The sequence below is a fragment of the Chiloscyllium punctatum genome, chromosome 8 (genome assembly GCF_047496795.1).
Source record: "Chiloscyllium punctatum isolate Juve2018m chromosome 8, sChiPun1.3, whole genome shotgun sequence".
Classification (NCBI taxonomy): domain Eukaryota; kingdom Metazoa; phylum Chordata; class Chondrichthyes; order Orectolobiformes; family Hemiscylliidae; genus Chiloscyllium; species Chiloscyllium punctatum.
The window spans coordinates 83587005-83614531 of record NC_092746.1 but is presented as its reverse complement, the minus strand read 5'-3'; the positions used below and the strand labels follow the sequence as shown (position 1 = coordinate 83614531).

The window sequence follows — 27527 nt, the reverse complement described above, 5'->3', positions numbered from 1 at the left end:
TTTTTCTTAAACGGCAACACTTTTTTGTTGTTCACAGGATACGAGTGCCTCAGCATTTATTGCCTATCCCTAATTGCTCAGAGGGCAGTTAAGAATCAAACAGGTGGGTTTTTACAGCAATTGACAGTGATTTCAAAGTTGTCATTAGGCCAGCAAATTTTATGGAATTCAGATTTCACCTTCTGTCTTTTGGAATTTGAACCCCTGACTCCAGAACATTGCCCTGAGGTTCTAGATTGTTAATCCATTGCCATTGCCACTCCCAATTAGATTAAAATTCAGATTCTGATTAAGCTATTTAACATATTCTAAAAATACATTTAGACCTTGAATATCTGTCTTTGTCTTCTCAGAAACAATTAGAATCCAATTTTTAAATTGACCATCATTGTACATATGCATACAATATAGACTAGGGGATATCAGGCTTATTCCATAGGTAATGCAAGTTATGTAACCAACTAAAATTTTGTATGGGAAGGCATTCTGCACATTACAAGTTTCATCAGATCTGTGCAGAGGCAATGTCAAGGTATCAGAAGCAATATACAAACCTTAACCCATCTATAAGTGAACTGTCAAAGCAACTTCTTCACCGCATATATGTGGATTGTGCATTGTCCATTTTGCACATTTCAGAATGCATCGAATTGCAGTGGAAGCAAATCATTTCCGCTCACAAGGGATTGATAAAGAAGTAATATTCAGGCGTAACAAGTTTACATCGTCTCAATTGTGAATAAAAACATAAGCATTTATAACCAGAAGTCTATCATAAAAACAATGCTTTGGACGCTGGAAATCTGAAATGAAATCAGAAAATGTTGAAAACTCTCAGCAAGTTTTGTAAAGGGAGATAAAGAGCAAATCAGATTGGTGGATGGGAAGCAACGAAAAGTTGATCGACACCTGTCAATATGTTTCCAGCTCCATGTGCATTCCCTAGAGGTGGCATTCCAGCAGTGATGGCCCACCGCATGTGATAGCTGTGGGTAGCCAATTAGGTAATTAGCTTCTGTTGTGGAAATGGATTACAATGTTTCTGATGATATATGATATGCAAGATGACCCCAACATTTGAACAGCCTAGAAGCGCATTGGGAATAACTTCACCAATGGGAACTCTGAGCCACAGACCATGTCAGGACTTGTGTTAAGTTGCCAGCATTAAATCATTGCACTTGGGCAATGCGGAGGACATGCCATTGTGTAGCCACTGATGTCTCCAATTAATGTAGGTTTTGCTGCTTCAGTAGCTGATTCAGTCCAATTGAAAAAGCCTCAAAGGTGCCACTGATGCCTTTGCTTCTGGTGCCGTCAGCACCACCCACAATGTGAAAGTTGGCCTCAGTAAATGGGCATCTTGTACTTTTGAGTCTGGCCAACATTTACGATTTGGAGGTGGCTTTTCAGTCCATCATTTCAAGGAGGATCAACTCCAACATCTCACTGTGGCCCCATTCAGGTTCCTGACCCAGCATGAGGCCGCTATCCGAATCAAACCCACCCAATTTTAAATATAACAGTTTTACATACAACCAAGGAACAGGAAGATGTCATTCAGTTCCTCAAAAGACTGTTGCAGTATTCAGTAACATAATGGCAGATTTGATTGTAACCTCAAATCTACATTCCTGCTTACCCTGAGAACCGTTCACTGCAGTGCTTAACAGTAATCTACTCCGCCTTAAAAATATTTGAAGACTCTGATTTTCAGTAGTAGAGTTCAAAGACCCACGGCACTCAGAAAAAGATTCACCTAATTTCTGTTATAAATGGGTCACCCCGACTTTTAATCAGAGATTCTAGTTCTGGATTCTGACATAAAATGAAACATCCTTTCAAAAGCTGCTCCCTCATGACGACTCAGGATCTTTTAATCAAGTTACCTGTTGGTCTTCCAAATTCCAGTGGATATAAGACTAACCTGTCTTGCACAAAATTTCCTTTGAAACAAGGACAGAGGCAACTAAATGATTGATAAAACTTATTCGAAGGAGGGACCATCAGCATTGATAAAAGCAAATTTGCACTTATACATGTAAAATTTTGCTCTGAAAAGAGCAGTTGCTTGAAAGATTCATATTTCAGGCTGCATACCCTGCCAGTCACCTGGAAGAATGACTGGGGTCAAGAGTGTGGTGCTAGAAAAGCATAGACAGTCAGGCAGCAACTGAGGAGTAGGAAAATCGACATTTCGGGCAAGAGCCATTCTTCATTGATTCCTGATGAATGGCTCCTGCCTGAAACATCCATTCTCCTGCTCCTCAGATGCTGCCTGACCTGTTGAGCTTTTCCCAGCACCACACTCTTGACTCTGATCTCCAGCATTTGCAGTCCTCACTTTCTCCTAGAGGAATGACCAAACCTAGTGAAAGAGGTGGTTGTATAAACTGGAGGATTGGAATATCAGCAAGATCTTACTGCTGACCCATCAGACTGTTATTTGTAATACGTTAATAAGTGTTAACAATGTTGGCAGTGTTTGGCTGACTATGTAGAATGGATAAGGTAAAAACAATGACTGCAGATGCTGAAAATCAAATACTGGATTAGTGGTGCTGGAAGAGCACAGCAGTTCAGGCAGCATCCAACGAGCAGCGAAATCAACATTTCGGGCAAAAGCCCTTCATCAGGAATAAAGGCAGTGAGCCTGAAGCATGGAGAGATAAGCTAGAGGAGGGTGGGGGTGGGGAGAGAGTAGCATAGAGTACAATGGGTGAATGGGGGAGGAGATGAAGGTGATAGGTCAAGGAGGAGAGGGTGGAGTGGATAGGTGGAAAAGAAGATAGGCAGGTCGGACAAGTCAAGGAGGCAGTAACTGAGCTGGAAGTTTGAAACTAGGATGAGGTGGGGGAAGGGGAAATGAGGAAGCTGTTGAAGTCCACATTGATGCCCTGGGGTTGAAGTGTTCCGAGGCGGAAGATGAGGCGTTCTTCCTCCAGGCGTCTGGTGGTGAGGGAGCGGCGGTGAAGGAGGCCCAGGACCTCCATGTCCTCGGCAGAGTGGGAGGGGGAGTTGAAATGTTGGGCCACGGGGCGGTTTGGTTGATTGGTGCGGGTGTCTCGGAGATGTTCCCTAAAGCGCTCTGCTAGGAGGCGCCCAGTCTCCCCAATGTAGAGGAGACCGCATCGGGAGCAACGGATACAATAAATGATATTTGTGGATGTGCAGGTGAAACTTTGATGGATGTGGAAGGCTCCTTTAGGGCCTTGGATAGAGGTGAGGGAGAAGGTGTGGGCACAGGTTTTACAGTTCCTGCGGTGGCAGGGGAAAGTGCCAGAATGGGAGGGTGGGTCGTAGGGGGGTGTGGACCTGACCAGGTAGTCACGGAGGGAACGGTCTTTGCGGAAGGCGGAAAGGGGTGGGGAGGGAAATATATCCCTGGTGGTGGGTCTTTTTGGAGGTGGCGGAAATGTCGGTGGATGATTTGGTTGATGCGAAGGTTTGTAGGGTGGAAGGTGAGCACCAGGGGCGTTCTGTCCTTGTTACGGTTGGAAGGGTGGGGTCTGAGGGCGGAGGTGCGGGATGTGGACGAGATGCGTTGGAGGGCATCTTTAACCATGTGGGAAGGGAAATTGCGGTCTCTAAAGAAGGAGGCCATCTGGTGTGTCCTATGGTGGAACTGGTCCTCCTGGGAGCAGATACGGCGGAGGTATCTGCTCCCAGGAGGACCAGTTCCACCATAGGACACACCAGATGGCCTCCTCCTTTAGAGACCGCAATTTCCCTTCCCACGTGGTTAAAGATGCCCTCCAACGCATCTCGTCCACATCCCGCACCTCCGCCCTCAGACCCCACCCCTCCAACCGTAACAAGGACAGAATGCCCCTGGTGCTCAGCTTCCACCCTACAAACCTTCGCATCAACCAAATCATCCACCGACATTTCCGCCACCTCCAAAAAGACCCCACCACCAGGGATATATTTCCCTCCCCACCCCTTTCCGCCTTCCGCAAAGACCGTTCCCTCCGTGACTACCTGGTCAGGTCCACACCCCCCTACGACCCACCCCCATTCTGGCACTTTCCCCTGCCACCGCAGGAACTGTAAAACCTGTGCCCACACCTCCTCCCTCACCTCTATCCAAGGCCCTAAAGGAGCCTTCCACATCCATCAAAGTTTCACCTGCACATCCACAAATATCATTTATTGTATCCGTTGCTCCCGATGCGGTCTCCTCTACATTGGGGAGACTGGGCGCCTCCTAGCAGAGCGCTTTAGGGAACATCTCCGAGACACCCGCACCAATCAACCAAACCACCCCGTGGCCCAACATTTCAACTCCCCCTCCCACTCTGCCGAGGACATGGAGGTCCTGGGCCTCCTTCACCGCCGCTCCCTCACCACCAGACGCCTGGAGGAAGAACGCCTCATCTTCCGCCTCGGAACACTTCAACCCCAGGGCATCAATGTGGACTTCAACAGCTTCCTCATTTCCCCTTCCCCCACCTCATCCTAGTTTCAAACTTCCAGCTCAGTTACTGCCTCCTTGACTTGTCCGACCTGCCTATCTTCTTTTCCACCTATCCACTCCACCCTCTCCTCCTTGACCTATCACCTTCATCTCCTCCCCCATTCACCCATTGTACTCTATGCTACTCTCTCCCCACCCCCACCCTCCTCTAGCTTATCTCTCCATGCTTCAGGCTCACTGCCTTTATTCCTGATGAAGGGCTTTTGCCCGAAACGTTGATTTCGCTGCTCGTTGGATGCTGCCTGAACTGCTGTGCTCTTCCAGCACCACTAATCCAGTATGTAGAATGGATGACAGTGCACTTTGTGAACAGGTACAGTCAGTTGTCACTGATGAGTAGGTCATTTTCCTGGAGAACAGTGTGGTGTTGGTGGATCTCCCTGATCCATCTTCTGTACCAATCTGCAAAGGATGAGAAGGTAAGAGTTGGGCACGTTGATGTAGTGGTTAATTGAGATGAATGTGTCTGCTTGTTCCATTCACTGTGTTTGAAATATGTTAGATGATCCTTGAGTGTAGTGTGTAAGCTGTGGCCTGTTTTCTCCAATGTAGATAAATCATAGAATCCCCACAGTATGGAAACAGGCCATTTGGCTCAACAAGTTCACACCAACTCTCTGAAGAATATCCCACCCAGACCCACTCCCCTACCACTCTACGTTTACCCCTGACTAATGCACCTAGCCTGAACATCCCTGAATACCATGGGCAATTTAGCACAACCAATTCACCTAATCTGCACATCTTTGGACTGTGGGAGGAAACTGGAGCACATGGGGAAAAAACCCACGCAGACACAGGGAGAATGTGCAAACTCCACACAGACAGTCACCCGAGGCTGGAATTGAACCCAGATTCCTGGTGCTGTGAGGCAACAGTGCTAACCACTGAGCCACCGTGCCATCCCAAGAGTATGAATATACTGTACATCCCTCATTTAATGTAAGACAGTTTCTTGTCTTGGAGATATTTGATGAAAGATGTATTATATATGTAATTATTTTGGAATATGGATTGTTTTAAAAAAAGAGACAGGTGGATTTTGATTTCGACATGAGCTTTTTTTAAAAGAAAAGGTCAGCAAAATATAATGGAACAGTGACACAAATCCAACATTATTCACAAATCATGTGATGCAGACCCTTATGATTTCAATGATAAAATGTTGATACCTTTGTGCTCATGACAGGCAAAGTAAAGCCATTTAATTTTGCCTTCAGTTTAGTTGCAAAGAACTGAGGATTGAGTTCAGAAGCAAGTTTTTCAGTTCAGTACCAAAAGCGCCAGAGTTCAGAAGTAGAGTTTCGTTTGTTTCGGTGACTGCCAGGAGGGGCAGGTAACCAAGGCATGGGTCTCCTGTAGCAATCCTTCTCTGATAAGAGTAGAACCACTTTGGATACTGTTGTGGAGTTTGGCGTCTCCGTGAAAAGCATCAGCAGCAGCACAATTGCTGCTGTTGTACAGTAGAGTGTCAAACTGTAGGCAAGTGAAAAGGGACTCTCGAGTCAGGAGCACAGATAGCTGTGAGACTCCAGTATGGTGTGTTACTTTGCTGGTGTCAAGGTCAAGGATGACTCTGAGCAGGCACAGAACATTTTGAAAGTGAAAGCAGCCAGAGGTCATGATCCATATTGATCCTAATAGCATAGGCAGGAAGAGAGATGAGGTCCTGCAAAGGGAATTTAGGGAGTTAGATAGAAAGTTGAAGAGTAGTGCGTCGAGGATTGTAATCTCTGGATTACTCGCTGGGCTAGATGGTAGTGAGCCAGAAATGGGAGTGTATTACAGTTGAATGCATGGCTAAGGAACTAGTGAAGGACTGAAGACTTCAGATAGCTGGATCATTGGGATCTCTTCCAGAGCAGAAGGGACCTGCAGAAGAAAGACAGATTGCAATTAAATTGGAAGGTCACTAATATCCTTGCAAGGTGGTTTGTTAGTGCCAGGTTTTGCTAGTTTGTATGTTTGTAGGTCAGCATGTGGATGATTGAGGAGGTGGGAGAGGTTATGTCAGGTAAGTCTAATAGGAAGAACAGGCAGGGCCAGGTTAATTAACATGGCAAGATTGGCAGTCTGAAGTATATTTATTTTTATGCAAAGAGTATAATGGGTATGGCAGATGATCTTAGAGTCTGGATTAGTACACGGAACTACGATGTTGTAGCCATTACAGTTCTCAACTCAGTTGAGAAAAGAGCAGGACTGGCAGCTCAACATTCCAGGTTTGAGATGTTTCCGGCCAGATAGAGAGGGATGTAAAAGGGAATGGGGAGTTGGATTACTGATTGAGGAGAATGTCATCACTGCACTAAGAGAGAATACCTTGGAGAGCTCACCAAGCAAGGCCATATCGGTAGAACTCAGGTACAGAAAGAGTGCAATCACTTTGGGGTTGTATAGTAGGCTTCCCAATAGCCAGTGGGGGATAGAGGAACAGATATGCAGGCAGATCACTGAAAGATGTAAAAACAACAACTTTGTAATTATCATAGTGCATAATTTTAACTTCCCCAAAATTAAACGAGGCACCCTTAGTGTCAAAGGCTTTGATGGGGCAGAATTTGCTAGGTGCATCCAGAAGGGTTTCTTGAAACAAGGTATAGATGGTACAACTAGTGAAGGGAGCATACTAGATCTTTTACTGGGCAATAAACCTGGCCAGGTGATTGAAGTTTCAGTAAGGGAGTGTTTTGGGAACAATGATCATAATTCCATAAGTTTTAAAATACTTATGGATAAGGATAAAACTGGTCCTTGCATGAAAGTGCCAAATGTGGGGAATGCTAATTACAATAGTATTAAGCAGGAATTAGATTGAGGATGCTGTTTGAGGGTAAATCCACATCTGACATGTAAGTGACTTTTAAAGGCCAGTTGATCAGAGTTCAGTACCAGCATGTTCCTGTGAGAATGAAAGGTAAGGATTGGAAGACTTAGGAACCCTAGATGATGAGAGTTATTGGAAACAGAAACAGAAGTTACTGGAAAAGCTCAGTAAGTCTGGCAGCATCTGTAAAGAGAAATCAGAGTTAACATAGAACATTACAGCGCAGTACAGGCCCTTCGGCCCTTGATGTTGTGCCGCCCTGTCATACTAATCTGAAACCCATCCCACCTACACTATTCCATGTACGTCCATATGCCTGTCCAATGACGACTTAAATGCACTTAAACTTGGCAATCCCTCTATTAATAAAGGGCAAAACACTGTATGCCTTCTTAACAACCCTGTCAATCTGGGTGGCAACTTTCAGGAATCTGTGTACATGGACACTGAGATCTCTCTGCTCATCTGCACTCCCAAGAATCCTAACATTAGCCCAGGACTTTGCATTCCGATTGCTCCGTCCAAAGTGTAACACCTCACACTTGTTCACATTAAAATCCATTTGCCACCTCTCAGCCCAGCTCTGCATCCTATCTATGCCTCTCTGCAACCTACTACATCCTTCATCACTATCCACAACTCCACCGACCTTAGTGTCGTCCGCAAATTTACTAACCCACTCTTCTAAGCCCTCATCCAGGTCATTTATAAAAATGGCGAACAGCAATGGACCCAACACCGACCCTTGCGGTACGTTGCTAGTAACAGGACGCCAAGATGAACATGTTCCATCAACTACAACCCTCTGTTTTCTTTCAGCAAGCCAATTACTGATCCAAACTGCTGTATCTCCCACAATCCCATTCCCCTGCATCTTGTATATTGGCCTGTGTTTCGGGTCTGGTGATCCTTCCTCAGAACTGATAGTAGCCTGGAAAATGTTGATTTATATGCAGAAGATAGGGTGGGGGGTGGGAGGAGGGAGTAAGGAGCAAGTGATAGGTAGGGATAGAGCCCAAAGGGAGAGAAGAACAGTTGGACAGACAAAGAAGTGGATAATGATCTGGCTGGTAGAGTGAATAGCTGTTAACGGAGACTATTAGTAGCTAACGATAGATAATGTGTAATGGCAGACTATGTGATAACAAGGCCTGACTGGGGTAATAGTGGCAGATTTCCTTCCTTAAATTTTTTATCTGAATATTGAAGAATAAAAGCTTACAAAACTGAGAGGCATGAATAGAATTGATAGTCAGAGTTTTATTCCCAGGTAGAAATCTCAATTGCAAGGGGTTGTCTGTTTAAGGTAATGGGGATAAGTTTGAAGGAAATGTGAGAGGCAAGCCTTTTGCACAGGAGACGGTGAGTGCTTGGAATATGCTTGGGGAGTTTATGGAGGCAGATACAATAGCAATGTTTAAGAGGCATCTTGACAGATAAATGAAGGCAAGGAATAGAGGGATATGAACCACGTAGAGGCAAAAGGTTTGCAGTTTAAAACGGCATTGTATTGGTGGGCTGAAGGGCCTGTTCCTGTGCTGTACCAATCTTTGTTCTTATTGAGTGACACAGGTTTTTGAAACAATTGATGAGAATTGTTAGGGCAACCATTACTGAGACAAGCCAGATTCTATATTCCAGATTTATTCATTTGAATTTAAATTCCATCAACTGCTGTGGTGAGATTTGAACCCATGCTTCTACTTGAATGCTCTTTTTCCTAGTCAGGTGAAGACTGAAGACGCCACCTGGATTTGTCGGAGGTTTCCAAGGTACCCCATTTTTTTTTCCAGGATCTTGCAAAAGAGCTAGTTGGAGAATAATTTGGAGCGTATTGGATCACAGTTAGTACTAAAAAGAGAATGATCAGTCATGTAAAAGGGAAACTATGTAGCAGCTAAATGTGCTTACTTATAAAGAGTTTATTTCCTTTCCTCCTGTCAGGTAGGATATTAAGCGATGTAAAAGCAATTGGGGCTTTTAAAGATTAAAATAAAAAATTTAATGAAAGGATTAAGTGTAACTTTCTCATTGAATAGCTCTTTTAAAAAAATACTTAACTTTCTGCTTACGTAGGAATATTGGTGAAAGTAGTTGGAATCCTCATTTTGCGAGGAATAGGATTTTTAAAGGTCTTTTAGGAATAAATCGTTTAACGAGAAACAGCTGGTGTGACTCATGATGTCTAGTTTTAAGAAAATAAGACATTATTGATTTTCTTCCAAGAAAAAAGTGAATTTTTGTCATAAATTTATTTTGCTCTTGCGGATTGCTAATCTGCACCAGCAAAAATTAAACTTTTCACTGGCTGCACCATAGTTTAGCTACAGCTTGCAGTGAAAACAACACGGCCTTTTTGGAATGCTTTGAGGGAAGGGATGGGTAATTTTGGGAGTAGACAATGACAGGCAGACAGAAAAATGCACCACTGACATTGTGGAAATAATAAATACATGGAGATTAAAATAATGTACAAATTAGGAACAAGAATAGTCTATCTGGCCCCTCTAATCCATTGCATAATTCGATGGCTATTCTGATTATGTTCCCACTTACCCTCATTAACCCTCTACTCCTTGCTTATCTACCTCTGCCTTAAAAATATTCAGATTATTCTGTTTCTGTTGCCTTTTGAAAAAAAACTTCCAAAGACTCAATCCTCTGTGGGGGAAAACATATTATCTTTATCTGTCCTAAATGGGCAACCCCTTATTTTTACACAGGAGTACTTAGTTTTAAAGTCTCCCACAGGAGAAAACATCCTCTCTACATCTACACTGTCTACATCTCTCGAGATCTTTTATGTTTCAAGCAAATCACCTCTGACCATTCTAAAGTCCTAGTCTGTCCGATCTTTCTTCATAAGACAACCTGCCATTCCAATTATCAGTCCAGTAAACCTTCTCTGAATTGCCTCTAATACAAAGAGATCAATACTGTATACAATACTCCACTTGAAGTTTTACCAATGCCGTTAATAACCTTCCCTAGGGAGGACTGTAGGAGAATCACTTCTGTAGTCAGTCTTAGTTCCTTTTTTGACAGTGGTCACAATTATAGCATCTTCGAGATCCACTAACATGGGGTTCTCCTTCTACATGGAATTATGCAGTATGGAAACAGACCTTCCAAGGTCCAACTAGTCCATGCCAACCAAGTTTCCCAAATTAAACTAGTCCCATTTGCCTGCGTTTGGCACATATCCCCTAAATCTTTCCTATTTGTGTTCCTGTCCAAATGTCTTTTAAATATTATAACTGTACCTTTTGCATGTGGAATGTAACTTCCTCTGGCAGTTCATTCCACATACAAACTAACCTCTGGTCCCTTTTAAATCTTTTCCCTCTCACCTCTCACCATCAAAGAGATGAGGTTATATATACATATTTCAGAATTTTGGCAGGTATTCTATTTGCATTGGTGACAGTGTGGATTCTCAACTGTCTGATGGCCTGCTAAACTCCTCAGGGTTGGTGAGGTGATTATGGGTAGCATGATATGGAATATGGTAGAGGGCATCCAGATCCAGGACTGCATTTAATTGGGGAGGTCCTTGAAGTCTTTCTTCCAACTACTGCTGATCACCTCTGTCTTCAGTAATTGCCACTCCATTTTTATCTCTGTGGGTCGGTGCTTGGGCTGCAGCTGATCTTGGCTGCATGGAAGAATCCATTCACATCGTGGCTGTCAGTGAGTTGCTGGACTTCCTGCACTATTTATACAGAACATCTGTTTCTTAGATCAGAGGTATTTTATTAAACCTCAGCCTTCATTTGTCTTTTAGTTCTGTTTTCTTTCCTTCAAATTTTGGTGCTTCCAGCTCAGGAACACCTTGAATTTGCAGTTAGGTAGCTCTTGGATGTTTATGATAGATTTAAGGGAAGAACAGGTGCTATCACCATTCTGTAGTTACTATTCATTGATCATCACCAGGTTGGTGATAATGCATTGACTGAGTAGGTATTTCTTTATGGAGTCCTTCAACCTATCAACATTGAATTTCCTGCTGTAGCATATCTGCTGCAGTTTTTAGGGCAACCTGATGGAAATGACAAATCAGATGTAGATGATGATCAGTCCTGTCATAGCATTGGTGATGTCAACATCCATACATCCTTACTGCCCTATACTGAAGCAATGATGAAGTCAAGTGGGTGCCAATGTCTGGAGAAAGATGTTATCATGAGGTTTTCTATATATCTGCTCTAGACAGGTCATCAGAAGTTCTTTTGCTGGTGATTGCCTCCTCTATGCTTTCCTTACAAATCGTGCCTTTCCAGAGACAAAAGCAGAATTTGCTGGAGAACGTTAGCAGGTCTGGCAGTGTCTGTGGAGAGAATGGAGAATTAACAGAACAGAAGTTAGAAGAAATGTCACCGGACTCAAAATGTTAATTCTGCTTTCTGTCCACGGATGTTGCCAGCACTGCTGAGTTTTCCCAGTGGTTTCTATATTTTGTTTCAGATTTCCAGTATTCTTTGTTTCATGTTATGCCTTTTCCAGAGGTTTGTGTTACCAAAGGGACAGAAGAATGATCCAATCAAAGCTGCAATAAAATTCCACCTTGGCCTCATCCTTTATCTCTAAGGTGGGGCAAAAACACAAATGACTGTAGTTTATTGCTTCTGCATGAGAGTGAGTCAAAAGGTCACGAGACATTCACTCATCCAATGGAATAGAGGGGTTCAGTGAGTGGTCAGCTACATTCTCACTGTGTTCTTACTGACCCTGGATGCTTTTATCCCCACTGTTTGTTACACTTTTTCCACTAATCTCTGACTATGTCTTGCTCTTTTTCTCTGCTCCCCTGACTGTGTTCTCACTGCTTCTGCACTGCTTTTACCCCTGCTGCTCTCATTCTTTCCCTTCACCAAAACTGCTAGCTTTCTATCAGCATTCCTAATTACTTGCCATTCTGTATACAAAAGCTAGCCAATCTTCTATCCATTAAAATATGTTACCTCCTTCATAGTTAGCTTTTATTTCCACAATACTATTTGAATCATAGAATTCCCTAAAGTGTAGAAACAGGCCCATCGAGTCCACACCAAATGTCTGAAGAACATCCCACCCGGAAGTATCCTCTGATATGTCTGCTGCTGCATCTCTGTTGGCCTGTCCCTTAACCTAGTTTTCCAGTTCACTTTAGCCAGCTCTGCTTTCCTGCCCTCATAAATGCCCTTATTTCAGTTAAAAATTCTTCTCTTCCTCAAACTGAATATAAAATTCAATCGTATTTTGATCCCTCCTACCCAGGGGCATGCTCATTTTGAAGTTATTCATTAATCATATCTCACAATTCTAGTAAAGCCGACTGTCTGGTTGACTCCAGACTGTGCTGTTCAAAGACATATTCCAAAAGGATTCTATGAACTCATTGAGGTTTCCTTGCTCCATCTGATTTTCTAGTGTGGATTAGAATCTCTGATGATCATTGCTTTAATTTTCTGACAAGTTCCTATTATTTCTTCCATTAATCTCAGTCCTACTGTGTGGTTGTTTTTAGGGGACATGCACATCATTCCCACATCATTTCTCATCTTAATTCTAAATGTTTTCTACATTTGTTTTCCTAAACTCAGGTCGTACCTTTTTTACAGTGCCCATATCATCATTAATTAACAGAGCCACCTCCTATGTTGTGTAGCTTCCTGTCCATCCTAAATATCAAATACTCTTCAATATTCAGTTCCCAATCTACCTTATCCTGCAGCCATTTCTGTGTAATTGCATTGTTTGCAAACTTTTTGCAATCACTAGCCTTATCTGATGATCTGCTCTTAGATTTGCATTTTCTATCATTTCCTGTTATCATCTGTTTATTATTTCCTTTTTTATTGTTCCCTGCCTTATCTCTACTCCATGAATTACCACACCTTTCCAAATTTGATTCCTTGTCCATGCTATTTAATGTAAAACTTGCTCTATACCTCTTGTTATGGGGCTCAATAGGATACTGTCCCCAATATGGTTTGGTTGTAGATTTTTACAGGACCTCGATTAGTACTAGAAATCTGAAATTAAATCTCAAAATATACAGGACAGTAAGGAACTGAAAGAGCATAATCAATAGTCAACACCAAATTGCCATCCCTCGTGAAATAAGCCTGTTAGCGACTTCTACCAAATAGAAGGACAAGGTCAGTCAATACTCAGCCTGCAACCTGCAACTTCCCCTCCACACAACATACCATCTTGACTCTGAATTATGTTGGCTTTCCTTCAGTCACTGTGTCAAAATCAAAGATCTGCCTCCCTAATACTGCTCATGGTGAACCTGCTGAACTGCGTGGACTGCAGCAATTCAAAAGGCAGCTCGCCACCACCTTGTCAAATCCAACAAGGGAAGAGTCTGGCCTAGCCACCTGCACCCACAACCTGTGAATAATTAATGAAAAAATAATTTGTTGCTTCATAAGGAAGAGACATTGGATATCTGGGGAAACTAAGTTAGGATTTTGTCACCTTACAAATTAAGAAGCTGAAAGTATTGAGAGCAGCCTGCTTTATGTTTGTAACCTTGTGTACTGTGTTTGTTAATGTTGTGGACAGCTGCTACCTCTTGCTGTTGATAACTATAGCGTTAATCTTCCTCCATCTGTTGACATTCTTGTTTTGTTGTCTTGACCTTAAATAGAACTGCAAAATCTCCTCTGTAACAATGAATTATATCCAAAGCATGTATTTCCCTCTTGAGGGGAAGATGTAAAAAAAATTTATTTTATGTCAAGACATTTAATGTCTATATTAGGGTGAAGTCTACCCAATTCATGGATGGTTTACATGAAACCGTTGATACTGGCACAATGCATTTGTTCTCTCATTACCTGTTATCAGTCTATTCTGAATGGAAAAGTATATATTTTCTTTCCATTGTATGTGGTGTCCCAATTCAGCTGCGCTTTAGAGCATAAACAATAGGAACAGGAACAAGCCAATTGGCCCTTTGAGCCTACTCTGCTATTCATTGATATAATGGCTGATCATCTGACTCAGTATCCTGTTTCTGTTTTTACCCCATACCCTTTGATCCATTTCTATATCCTTCTTAAAAGCATTCAATATTGTGGCCTCAACCATTTTCTATGGCAGAGAATTCCACGGGCTCTCCACTGTATGGGTGAGGATGTTTCTCCTCATCCTTATAATATATCACATGCACCTTAGATTGTGGCCCCTGTTTCTGGATCCCCAGTCATCAGGAACATTCTTCCTGTGTTTACTTTGTCTAGTCCTGTTAGAATTTCATGGGTATCATGAGTTTATAACTCAAGGGGCAGCATGGTGGCTCAGTGGTTAGCACTGCTGCCTCACAGCGCCAGGGACCCGGGTTTGATTCCAACCTCGGGCGACTGTCGGTGTGGAGTTTGCACATTCTCCCCGTGTCTGCATGGGTTTCCTCTGGGTGCTCCAGTTTCCTCCCACAATCCAAAGATATGCAGGTTAGGTGAATTGGCCATGCTAAATTGCCCAGAGTGTTCAGGGATGTGTAGGCAAGGTACATCGGAGGAAAATATAGGGTAGGGGAATGGGTCTGGGTGGGTGACTTTTCTGAGGGTCGGTGTGGACTTGTTGGGCCGAAAGATCTGTTTCCATACTGTAGGGATTCTAATTCTACTGACTAAACAAAGTTACTTACTCTGTCAAGCTTACCACAAATTTCATAACTTCACGTTTCATGCAAGAGCTCATATCTGTACCCATAAAGATAGGTTATAGATAAAGAGAATGCACATCAACAGAGTACAGTTAATTCAGTTTCTGATTTATGATCCCCATTATCCCTTATGACAGGCCTGAATTTCTTTTAATGGATTCAATACTTAAATTTGAAGTGAGAATCGTGTGAAATGAAGAGTTCACACCAGGCTGTAAGGTTTCTTTTTGTCAAATATGTAGGAGATTTTTTTAATCAACTTGTTCAGGTATATTATTACCTACCTCTGAAGCAGGAGGAACTTGAATCTGGGCCTCCTAATCCAGAGGAACTGACACTGACCCTGCACTACAAGAGCCTAAGGTGATTGAGTCTTTGCTGTACTTTGTAACTGGGCGTAGGTGAAAAAGCTTTGTCTTCTTTTGACTTGCAGCTAAATTGAGAGTCTGGTTCACAGATTGATGATTGATGGTTCTGCCAGATCTGCCTCCAAAGAGATTTTAGCTTATCTTTTATACATGCAGGGGAAAAAAAGCTGTCTCACCATGCGGCTTTCTTTAAAAAAAATTGAGGACTTCTTCAAATATGCTGCTGTGTTCATATCAGGATACTTGTTTATTTCTGAGGACTGCATTTTAATTTCTGGGAGCTACTTTTTGGTTTACAGTGGCAATGAACTTTTTCATTCTCATTCTAATATCTATTAAATCATGCAGTTGAATTGTAGCATTACCTTCTGGTTTTGTACTGACATAGAGGTTATTTGGACACACAGAAGTAGAATAGGGAAAATTCATCAATATTTTCAATAAACTCTCCATTAAATGCGAAGCAACAACAAACAAGGAAAAGATTAATTTCCTAGATATCACAGTTTTTAAATTAAAGGGCATGGACATAAGTTAACAACAAATGGGCAATTATATATACAAGTACACATGAGAGAGGACCAGCCTCTCAATGATTAGAAGAGCAGATCCTCACCCTTCTATTCTGTTTACAGGGTGTGACTTTTCTCTGATTGTTTGCTCCTGTGGGTGAATTTTCCCTTCATTTTGGGGCATTTGCATGTCATCACCATGTATTTGGAACACTGGTTCTTAGTAGCTCACCAGATGTGGAATCAAAGTTTCTGAGATCCACCCAGTTTAATTTGGATGTGTGGAAGCTATCATATGATGGAAAGTTGATGGTGGCTATTGAGTTCCAATGTTCCTTTCATGTCTGAAAAATGGAAACACAAAGTATGTAAACTCCATAAATTTTGTGTTGACCCATGCTTTAACGCTGATGAGTGAATTCAACAAATAGCTATGAGGTACCCTCACTTGTGTCATTACTAAGTATAATCAATTCTGTCTAAACCAAATGCCCAAAGTCATGTGACTTTACTCAGCTATTTTAACTGTTTGTGTCCAAACTTTAAAAGCAATGGCTAAAAGTTCATTGTGTGATGTCTCTGGACTGGACATGGCAAAGTTTGCTCCCGATCTGGTCTCTTCTATATTGGGGAGACAGGACGCCAACTCGCAAAACGTCCCAGAGAACCTCTCTGGGACACGCCCACAAACAACCCCACCACCCTGTGGCTGATCACTTAAACTCTGCCTCCCAATCCACCAAGGACATGTCCTGGGCCTTCTCCACCACCACATCCTAGCCACCTGACGACTAGAGGAAGAACACCTCATCTTCTGCCCTGGGACCTTCCAACCACCCAGAATCAATATGGATTTCACCAGTTTTCTCATCTCCCCTTCCCTCTCCCCACCTTATCCCAGATCCCAGATCCAACACTTCCCCCCCCCCCCAAATACAGCACAGCCCTCATGAACCGTCCTACCTGTCCATCTTCCTTCTCACTTATCCGCTCCATCCTCAACTCCGACCTATCACCATCACCCCTCACCTTCATCCATCTATCATATTCCTAGCAACCTTCGCCCCCCCAGCCCCACCCTCCTCCCATTCATCTTTCAGCCCCCATAGCACCCCCTGCCCCATAAGCTATTGCTTATGCTTGAAACGTCAACTCTCCTGCTCCTCTGATGCTGCCTGATCAGCTGTGCATTTCCAGCACCACACTTTTTGGCCCATGGCAAACTTTTCTGTCTGATTAGAGATCCTAGATAGTTCGTAGTTGGTAACTTCTCTCTGCATTGCATTCCTTTTCTTTCAATTCTCTTTACATTGCTTAAACTCAGAAATCCTCAAATTTTCCTCTTATGTTCTCCAGGTGTGTTTCATGCTTCTTGTATTCCTTATACCTCTGGGTACCATATGATGAAATTAAGGCTTGTCCACAGTTTTGTATGAGTAAGCTTGGTGCCACCGACTATTTGTGTCTCCTGTTTTGTGGATAGCAATCTTGGTGCCTTTACTAGGGCTCCTGGTCTTAGTACCTAGTTTGCTTTTGTGAATTTTGTCTTAGAAACTGGAAACTAAGTGCAAAGCATGCCATTGCTTAGTTGATCTCAACTACGTAATATATAATCAATTTATGAAGGGCTTTTGCCCGAAACATCTATTTTGCTGCTCCTCGGATGCTGCCTGAACTGCTCTTCCAGCACCACTAATCCAAAATTCTTTAAACCTCAGCCCATCAATTTTCACTAGAACCTTCAACCACCTCTGTGCTGTTTCACACCGTCCCTTCCCAGCATATACATCAAAACGGTCCTTGTTCAGATTTTTTTAATGTTTTCTTTTCATCAGGAGAATGCTTCTGTATTCTTCTACAAAGCCGACCCTTTTTCACATCACATTACTGTCACTTAACTTGTGTTACTGTACCTCCAGAATCGTTGTAGGTTATCCTTTCCAATTGAATAAACTATCCAGGAGCAATAATAACCCTGTAAAGTTCCTTGACCCTGCACCACCATTACAAGGTCATGGTTGTTTTGTGAATAGGCCTTGAAAAGCTGTGGCCCTTACTCGACGATCTTTAATATTTTCAAGTAAATGATGTAAATGCATGAGGATACAAAAACAACCTCTTTACTTCCATAGTCTCCTTATAAATGGAAACCTTTACCACTGGATGTATTCCAAATGCAAATATGATGCGCTGGAGAACCTAATTAACATATTGAAAATATTGCATTACTATTCACAACCTTTTTGTTATCTTGACTAATTCTTAAAAACTTAATATTGTCAGAAATGTGGTGTACATTTTGCAGTTTAAAATAAGAGGATGCCATACTCTTAGACATTCTGGAGCAAATATTACAATCAATTCCTGAAGCACTGCCATCAGGATTAGCATTGAAGGTGAAATCTGCGAATATTGAATTAGAGAACACAGGGGGCTAACACCTTCAACATATTATCTAGCTATCACCATTGTTAACAGCTAACCCGAGAATGCAACTTTTTTAAAAAAAGGTTTTGTGATTTAAACATGAAAGAAGTGAAACTATCACTGTATTCTAACAGATGAAAGGCTTAACGGACAATCAATTTTTCAATGTATAATTTAAGTTACATCACACTGTAAATTTTTGCCATAAATTCTGTGTGTTAGGATTGAGCCCTCCACTACCACCTGGTGAAGGAGCGTCGCTCCGAAAGCTAGTGTGCTTCCAATTAAACCTGTTGGACTATAACCTGGTGTTGTGTGATTTTTAACTTTGTACACCCCAGTTCAAATCAGAATTAGAGCAGTAGTATGCTCTGACCAAGCCTACCTCTTTGTGGGAATTGGTTGCTTAAACAAAGCTACATTTTCCTTATTTGATTTTCCACAAAGCTGACTAGAAGGAAGGAAGAGAAAGAACTGATATTTATACAGTCCTTATCATATGAGCCAGGACATTGTATTTCCCATCCAATTGTTTTTGGAAATAGAGTTTGCTAAATTATCTAGACACAGAAAGCAATCCTTTTGTATGCAGAGAATTACAGTAAACAGCAATAAAATTAATCGCACGTTTGTGTATGTCATCTGATGGAAATGTTAGCCAGAATAGTTCCCTAACAAGTTTTAATATCTTGCAGCTTTGGTTCAATATCTTATGTTTACATTCCCTCAGTATTGCTAGATGTAAGTTTCTTACCAATACAGTAAGCAACGCGTGATAAGTTTCCAAGTAGAAGAACAAAAAAATCCTGGAAATATTTTGAGAAATATTTTTAAGGTGACTTTTCATGTCTCAGGATGACCAAATTAAGATTGAGCAAATTGACTTCCTTTGTGTGACTGGTTTGGGAGCCATTTGACTTGAATACGTGTTCACAAACTCCGAACAGAGACATCGGGTACTGTCATCTAGGACAAATGGGCATTTTTTCTAATGCTTACTTTGCAAAATTGTTACCAACTGCATAGCAGAGAACATAAGAACTAGGAATAAGGGCCATTTGTCCCTTCAAGACTGCTTTAATATTTGCCAAGCTTATCACTGATCTGATCAAGGCCTCCACTTCCAGAACCAGTGACTGCCTTGCAGATTAAAAATGTTGAATATGTTCAAAGAGTCGGCTTCTACAATTCCCCTTAATAGAAGATTCCAAAGATTAACAAGCTTCTGAGCAAATTAATTAAATACAACACAGCTTATGCTGAAACTTCGATCTGCTTCTAGATTTTCCCTACAAGGGGAAAGACTTTTCAGTATTAACCTTGTCAGGTTCCCTTAAATCTTACTTTTCGCTGCTACTAGCTTTTATTCCTCTTGGTTCCAGTGAGAATAGATTCACCCTAAGAAACGTGGAAAATAAGAGTAGGAGTGGGCCATTCAGCCTCTTCATCCCCTCTGCCATTCAGTATGGTCGTGACTGATCTTCTTTCACAGTGTTCTTTTCTTGCTTTCTCCCCACGATGCACTGAGCCTCTAGAAATCTATTTCTTTCTTAAATTTGCTGTGATCTCACCTTTACAGCATTCTGTAGCACAGAATTCCACCGGTTCACCACCCTCTGAGTGAAAAAAAATTTCTTCAACTTGGTCCATAATCAGCTTGATTCCTGGGAAGGCCCAGTACTGAATTTAATTTAATGTTAGTTTTGTTACTATTTTACATGTTAACCAATTGCTTTTTTTTTTCACTTGCGCTGTGTCTTTGAGTTCCCCTGATCAGTCATCTTTGCTTTGTAATTCCCACACACTATTACCAAATTATGATGCTTTGCAACCTCTACTTGTCTAAATAGGTATCCCTATTTGTTCAAAGTATTGCAGACATTAAAAACTGAAAGAACTGCAGATGCCGTAAATCAGAATCAAAAACAGAAGTTGCTGGAAAAGCTCAGCAGACCTGGCAGCAACTGTGGAGAGAAAGCAAAGTTAACATCTCGCGTCTGGTGACCATTCCTCACCAGTCTTAGGAGAGGCGATGGCCTAGTGGCATTATCACTTGACTGTTAATCCAGAGGCCCAGATAACATTCTGGGGACCCAGATTCGAATCCCATCACAGCAGATGATGGAATTTAAATTCAATAAAATTATCTGGAATTAACAATCTAGTGATGACCATGAATCCATTGTCAATTGTTGGGAAAACCCATCTGGCTCACTACTGTCCAGTAGGGAAGGAAACTCATCCTTACCTGTGTCTGGTCTACAAGGGACTCCTGACCCACAGCAATATGGTTGATTCTTAACTGGGCGGGAGGTTTGCTCGACCTCTTCAGGTGAGTTTGGCGGAGGGGGTGGGAACTGGAACTATGGATCAAAGGATGGGGTAGCTAGTGAACAGGCAGATACAGCGTGCAGAGAGTCTGTGAGGAAGGATAGACAGTTGATAGGGAAAAGGTACAGTCAGTGTGAGGGGTTGAATTGTGTCTATTTTAATGCAAAAAGTGTCAGGAATAAGGGTGATGAACTTAAAGCATGGATTAGTACTTGGAGCTATGATGTTGTGGCCATTACAGACGCTTGGATATCATTGGGGCAAGAATGGTTGTTGAATGATCTGGCGGTTAGATTAGATTAGATTAGATTCCCTACAGTATGGAAACAGCCACTTCGGCCCAACAAGTCCACACCGACCCTCCGAAGAGTAACCCACCCACACCCCTACCCTATATTTACCCCTAACTAATGCACCTAACACTATTGGTAATTTAGCATGGCCAATTCACCTAACCTGCACATCCTTGGACTGTGGGAGGAAACCGGAGTACCCGGAGGAAACCCACGCAGACATGGGGAGAATGTGCAAACTCTACACAGACAGTTACCCGAGGCAGGAATTGAACCCAGGTCCCTGGCACTGTGAGGCAGCAGTGCTAACCACTGAGCCACAGTGCTATTCAAAAGGAATAGGGAGGGAGGTGAGAGAGTGGCATTGCTATTCAGGGATAGTATCACAGCTGCTGAAAGGGAGATTGTTGAGGAAGGTTTATCTGCAGAGTCAGTATGGGTGGAAGTCAGAAACAGGAAAGGAGCAGTCACTTTATTGGGCATTTTCTATAGATCCCCCAATAGCAACAGAGACATGGAGGAGCAGATCAGGAGGCAGATTTTGGAAAAGTGAAGAACTAACAGGGTTGTTGTCGTGGGTGATTTCAGCTTCCTTAATATTGATTGCAACCTCCTTAGTGCAAATAGTTTGGATGGTGTATATTTTATCAGATCTGTCCAGACTCAATATGTAGATAGGCCAGCTAGAGGGGAAGCCATATTGGCTTTGGTGCTTGCCACGAGCCAGGTCAGGTGTCAAATCTCTCGATAGGACAGTATTTCTGAGATAGTGATCACAACTCCTTGACATTTTACTATACTTGTAGAGAGGGATAGGTGCAGACAGTATGAGAAAGTACTTAATTGGGGGAGGAGGAATTACAATGCTATTATGTAGGAACTGTGGAGTATAAATTAGTAACAGGTGTTCTCAGGGAAATGCATGGCAGAAATGTGGAGGTTGTTTAGGGAGCACTTGCAAGTGCTGGATAGGTTTCTCCCGCTGAGGCAAGAAAGGTAGGGTAGAGTGAAGGAACCTTGGATGACAAGAGACATGGAACATCTAACCAAGAAGGAAAAAGAAGCTTACTTAAAGTTAAGGAAGCAAGGATCAGACAGGGCTCAAGAGGGTTACAAGGTAGCCAGGAAGGAATTGAAGAATGGTCTTAGTAAAGCTAGAAGGGGGCATGAAAAAGCATTGGGGGTAGGATTAAGGAAAATCTCAAGGTGTTCTACACTTACATGAGAAACAAGAGAATGACCAGAGTGAGGGTAGAGCTGATCAGCGATAATGGAAGCAACTTATGCCTGGAATCGGAGGTGGTAGGGGAGGTCCATAATGAATACTTTGCTACAGTATTCACTAATGAGAAGGACCTTGTCATTTGTGAGGACAACATGAAACAGGCTGAAATGCTCAAACAGGTTGATGTAAGAAGGAGGATGTGCTGGAAACTTTGAAAATCATAAGGATAGATAAGTCCCCTGGGCCAGATAGGATATACCCAAGGTTACTACAAGAAATTAGGGGAGAGATTGCTGCGCCTTTGGGGATGATCTTTGCACCCTCACTGTCCACTGGAGTAGTACCAGATGATTGGAGGGTGGCAAATGCTATTCCCTTATTCAAGAAAGGGAATTTGGATAATCCTGGGAATTTCAAACCAGTCAATCTTACATCGGTGGAGAGGATCCTGAGAGACAGGATTTATGATTATTGGGAAATGTATAGTTTGAATAGAGATAGTCAATATGGCTTTGTGAGGGGCAGGTCATGCCTCATAAGTCTTACTGAATTCTTTGAGTATGTGACAAAACACATTGATGAAAATACAGCAGTGTATGTGGTGTATATGGATTTTAGCAAGGTGTTTGATAAGGTTCCCCATGGTAGGTGCATTCAAAAAGTAAAGAAGCATGGAATACAGGGAAATTTGGCTGTCTGGATACAGACAGCTGGCCCATAGAAGACAGAGGGTGGTGCTAGACGAAAAGTATTTAGTCTGGAGTTCGGTGACCAGTAGTGTTCTATAGATATCTGTCCTGGAATGTCTGCTCTTTGTGATTTTTATAAATGACTTGCTGAGGAAGTGGAAGCGTGGATTAGTAAGTTTGCCAATGACAGGAAGGTTGGTGGAGTTGTGGATGTATGGAGGGCTGTTGTAGGTTGCAACGGGACATTGACAGGATGCAGAACTGGGCTGAGAAGTGGTAGATGGCGTTCAACCTGGAAAAGTGTGAAATGATTCATTTTGGAAGGCCGAATTTAAACGCAGAATACCGGTTTAAAGGCAGGATTCTTGGCAGTGTGGAGGAGCAGAGGGATGTTGGGGTTCAAATCCAATTCTTTGAGGGACTGCTGCATTACTGATGGTATTGTTTGGAGAAAGAATTATTTTAAATCTAAAGCCTTTTATATCTACTCTAGTGTTTCAGGTTAGTGTTAAACATCCTGTGGTATAATTTGAAGAGCAGGGAGCTCATTAAGAAAATATTCATTAAGAATAGTCAATGGTGTTTGGGGCATCTTGATGTGTGAAAGATGACTGCAGTATGGATACGTAACAATATTTGCTACTTGCTTTAACCTGTTACAATGCCAAACGCTTCATTCATAGATTGCTTTTGCTGATTTTTTTTTTTGTAATTATTAGTTAGCGTTTGGCATTGTATCAGGTTAAAGCAAGTAGTAACTATTGTTATGTATCCAAAGTGCAGCCATCTTTCACACATCAAGATGCCCCAAACACCATTGACTGTTCTTAATGAATATTTTCTTAATGAGCTACCTGTTCTTCAAATTATACCACAGGATGTTTCACAGTAACCTGAAACACTAGAGTAGATACAAAGGGCCTTAGATTTAAAATAATTCTTTCTCCAAACAGTACCATCAGTAATGCAGCAGTCCCTCACAGGATTGGATTATATTGTCAAATCAAGCACAGAAATAAATACTTGAAGCTCAGCTACCTCTCTTTGGTACCATTGTACCAATGTGACATTTTACTATTTGCTTCTCCGTTCTTAAGGCTTTTTTCCAAGATTCCATTCCTTTGCAATTCCTAACCGAAGATGTAAGTAGTTTGCTCCTAAAGCTTTGCCATGGCCATTTTCAGTTGACTGGGAACTCACTGATACGAGCTCATCAGTACACGAGTACATTATCCCAAAAGGCGCACAGCATTCAATTCATTATCAAACCCTGAGATCTGTCAACTGTTTCTTTTCCTTTCAGAATTCAGTGACACGCAGTGCTCCCTTTTCAAATGACTCACAAGGTCGAAGTGGAGCTCGTTTTCACACCACATATGACAGAAGATACGTGGTGAAAACTATATCCAGTGAAGATGTGGCTGAAATGCATAACATTTTGAAGAAATACCATCAGGTAATGCTTAGAATCGAATAAATTTTGAAACAGTGAACATTTTTTTTGGTTTAAACTGGTTACGCAGACCTCCTTCCTTGCACTATAAAAATTGGTCATGTTCACTACTGCAGAAATGATATCTTTCATTCCAGTCTTCAGTCAGCACTTTGAATAAGTCTAACTAGGAAGTTATCCACTATTCATAGATGTGAAAATATGTTTAAAATTAAAGTGAGTAGGAAGCTGTTGACTCTGCTGTGCCTCTGTATATCTTTTCCACAAATGACTGAAATCAACCTTAACAATGGTGGCTTATATTTCACACAATGAAAGATCTCAGGGCACTTCACAAGACAATTCTAAAGAAAAGTATGACTCTGAGCCATGTAAGGAGATATTAAATCAAATGACCAAAGGTTTCACAGAAGAGCTAGATGTAAAGATATATCTTGGAGAAAAGCAAGGCAAAAAGACAGAAGTTTGCAGAAGAATTTTCAGAGCTTTGGGGCCTTGATAACTGACACATTGTGACATGCTTCCAAGGCAGGAAGAACTTGAACATGGGCCTTGTGGCCTAAAGGTAGGGACACTACCACAGCCAACATCAATAGAGCAATTATAACTAGGACTGGAGAAGAAGCCAGCCTTAAAGGAGCTCCTTTATCTCAAAAGATTGTGAAACTAAAGAAAAAGTTGGGGAAGGAATGGAGGATGTACCAACTGGAGTGAGACTTTTTTAAAATCAAGATGTCGTTTGACTAGGACTAGGAAAAAGATTTTTAATACTGCTCAAGGAAAGAATTTCATATTCATATCAGCTATCCAAGGTCAGATATGGCACAGTTAGTCACAAAGTTCTTTAAACTATATTGTGATGCACTTTTTGCAAAAGTAGTCTCCCTGCTCCAGTCTAAATTTGTCCATTTCAAACACAAGGTATCTCTCATCAAGATTCAGAGCAATCTAATGCTGTGTGACTATTTCTATAAAGACCTCAGTTCTTATTAGAGAAGCCTTCCAGCAGACAGAGACGATTTAATCACATCAGATATCATTGGATTCAATTGTAATTCCGAAGATGAAAGAATACCATGCTAACTGGTTGGCCATTATTTAACACCTTAAGTTTTAACCAATTGTAGTTTTTCTAAACAGTTATCCATAATGTCAACTAAGTGTATAGATGCCCACATTAAACTCTTGCCAGCCAACTGATGAACTAGAAACATAGAAGCCAGTCTTTATTCATTTTTAAATTTCTTCACAAAGTGAAACATTGCAAGTATACAGGTCCTAATAATACTCCTGCTCCAGTGTCATTAACGGTTTTGAAAGTGAACCAATGGGGATGTGTGGTGGATTGATGATGTCACTGAATTGATAATCCAGAACCTAAGACATGAGTTTGAATCCCACCATGGCAGCTGGTAAAACTTGAATTCAATAAAAATCTGGAATGACAAATTAGTCTAATGGTGACCATGTCAAAACCCACCTGGTTCACTAATGTCCTTTAGTGAAGGAAATCTAGCATGTTTTACTTGGTCTGGCTACATGTGACTCCAGATCCACAGCAATATGGTTGACTCTAAACTACTGTCTGGACAATCAGGAATGGACAATAAATGCTGGCCTAGCTGGAGACATCCACGTGCCATTTTACAAAAAAGGAAAAGATGATGGCTCCCTTCGGGTTCATTATAACAAAATCAAATGTTCAACTGAAAATTTTCAAATTTAAATTTAACATGTCATTGTGGTAAGTGTCTGTTTATATTCTTTCTTTTGAAATAAATCTGTTCAGACATATTGTGACATGCTTCCAATTCAGGTACAGCTTGAACATGGACCTTGTGGTCTAGAGGTAGGGAAACTACCACTGCACCATAAGACCCCTTCTTTTAACTTAAGGAAAAAGCCACTATTAATGAAACCAGTTTTCAATTCCAGATTTTATTAGTTGAATTTAAATTGTAACAGTTGCCATGGCGGGACCTATGCTCTTAGAGCATTAGTCTGGTCCTCTGGATTACTTGTCCAATAACACAATCACTGCATGGCCATTCCCCAAAAAGCAATTTATTCAGGTATGTTATAACACACCACTGAAGCAGATAGGATTTGAACCTGGACCTTCTGATCCAGAGTTACAAACATTCAGGCCGAACAGGGAAGGTAGCTGAACTCAGGGCATGGTTAGGAACCATGGGATGGGGATATCATAGCAATTACAGAAACGTGGCTCAGGGATGGGCAGGACTGGCAGCTTAATGTTTCAAGATACAAATGTACAGGAACATAGAAAGGGAGGCAAAAGAGGAGGCGGAGTGGTGTTTTTGATAAGGGATAGCATTACAGCTGTGCTGAGGGAGGATATTCCCAGAAATACATCCAGGGACGTTATTTGGGTGGAACTGAGAATTAAGAAAGGGATGATCACCTTATTGGGATTGTATTATTGACCCCCCCTAATAGTCAGAGGGAAATTGAGAAACAAACTTGTAAGGAGATCTCAGTTATCTGTAAGAAAAATAGGGTGATTATGGTAGGGGATTTTAACTTTCCAAACATCGACTGGGACTGCCATAATGTTAAGGGTTTAGATGGAGAGGAATTTATTAAGTGTGTACAAGAAAATTCTCTGATTCAGTATGTGGATGTACCTACTAGAGAAGGTGCAAAACTTGATTGTACTCTTGGGAAATAAGGCAGGGCAGGTGACTGAGGTGTCAGTGGAGGAGTACTTTGGGGCCAGCGACCATAATTTTATTTGTTTTAAAATAGTGATGGAAAAGGATAGACCAGATCTAAAAGTTGAAGTTCTAAATTGGCGGAAGGCTAATTTTGATGGTATTAGGCAAGAACTTTCAAAAGCTGACTGGGGGCAGATGTTCGCAGGTAAAGGGACGGCTAGAAAATAGGAAGCCTTCAGAAATGAGATAACGAGAGGCTGGTAGGTATAGGGAATGCTGGATGATGAAAAAAATTGAGGGTTTGATTCAGAAATAGAAGGAAGCATCTGTCAGGTATAGACCGGACAGATCGAGTGAATCCTTAGAAGAGTATAAAGACAGTAGGAGTATACCGAAGAGGGAAATCAGGAGGGCAAAAAGGGGACATGAGTAAGCTTTGGCAAATAGGATTAAGGAGAATCCAAAGGATTTTTACAAATACATTAAGGACATTAAGGGAGAAAATAGGGCCTCTCAAAGATCAGCAAAGCGGCCTTTGTGTGGAGCCACAGGAGATGGGGGAGATACTAAATGAATATTTTGCATCAGTA

At 41.8% G+C, this 27527-nt stretch overlaps 1 protein-coding gene across 4 annotated transcripts in view; it reads left to right on the top strand.

Moving 5' to 3' along the window:
• pip4k2aa (phosphatidylinositol-5-phosphate 4-kinase, type II, alpha a) overlaps nucleotides 1-27527 on the top strand; it is a 244273-nt gene that overhangs the window by 161346 nt on the left and 55400 nt on the right. For all 4 annotated transcript variants that reach the window (XM_072575966.1, XM_072575968.1, XM_072575967.1 and 1 more), the window contains exon 4: nucleotides 24110-24262. In XM_072575966.1, coding sequence (XP_072432067.1) covers nucleotides 24110-24262 — 153 coding nt within the window. The remainder of the gene's footprint in view (nucleotides 1-24109; nucleotides 24263-27527) is intronic.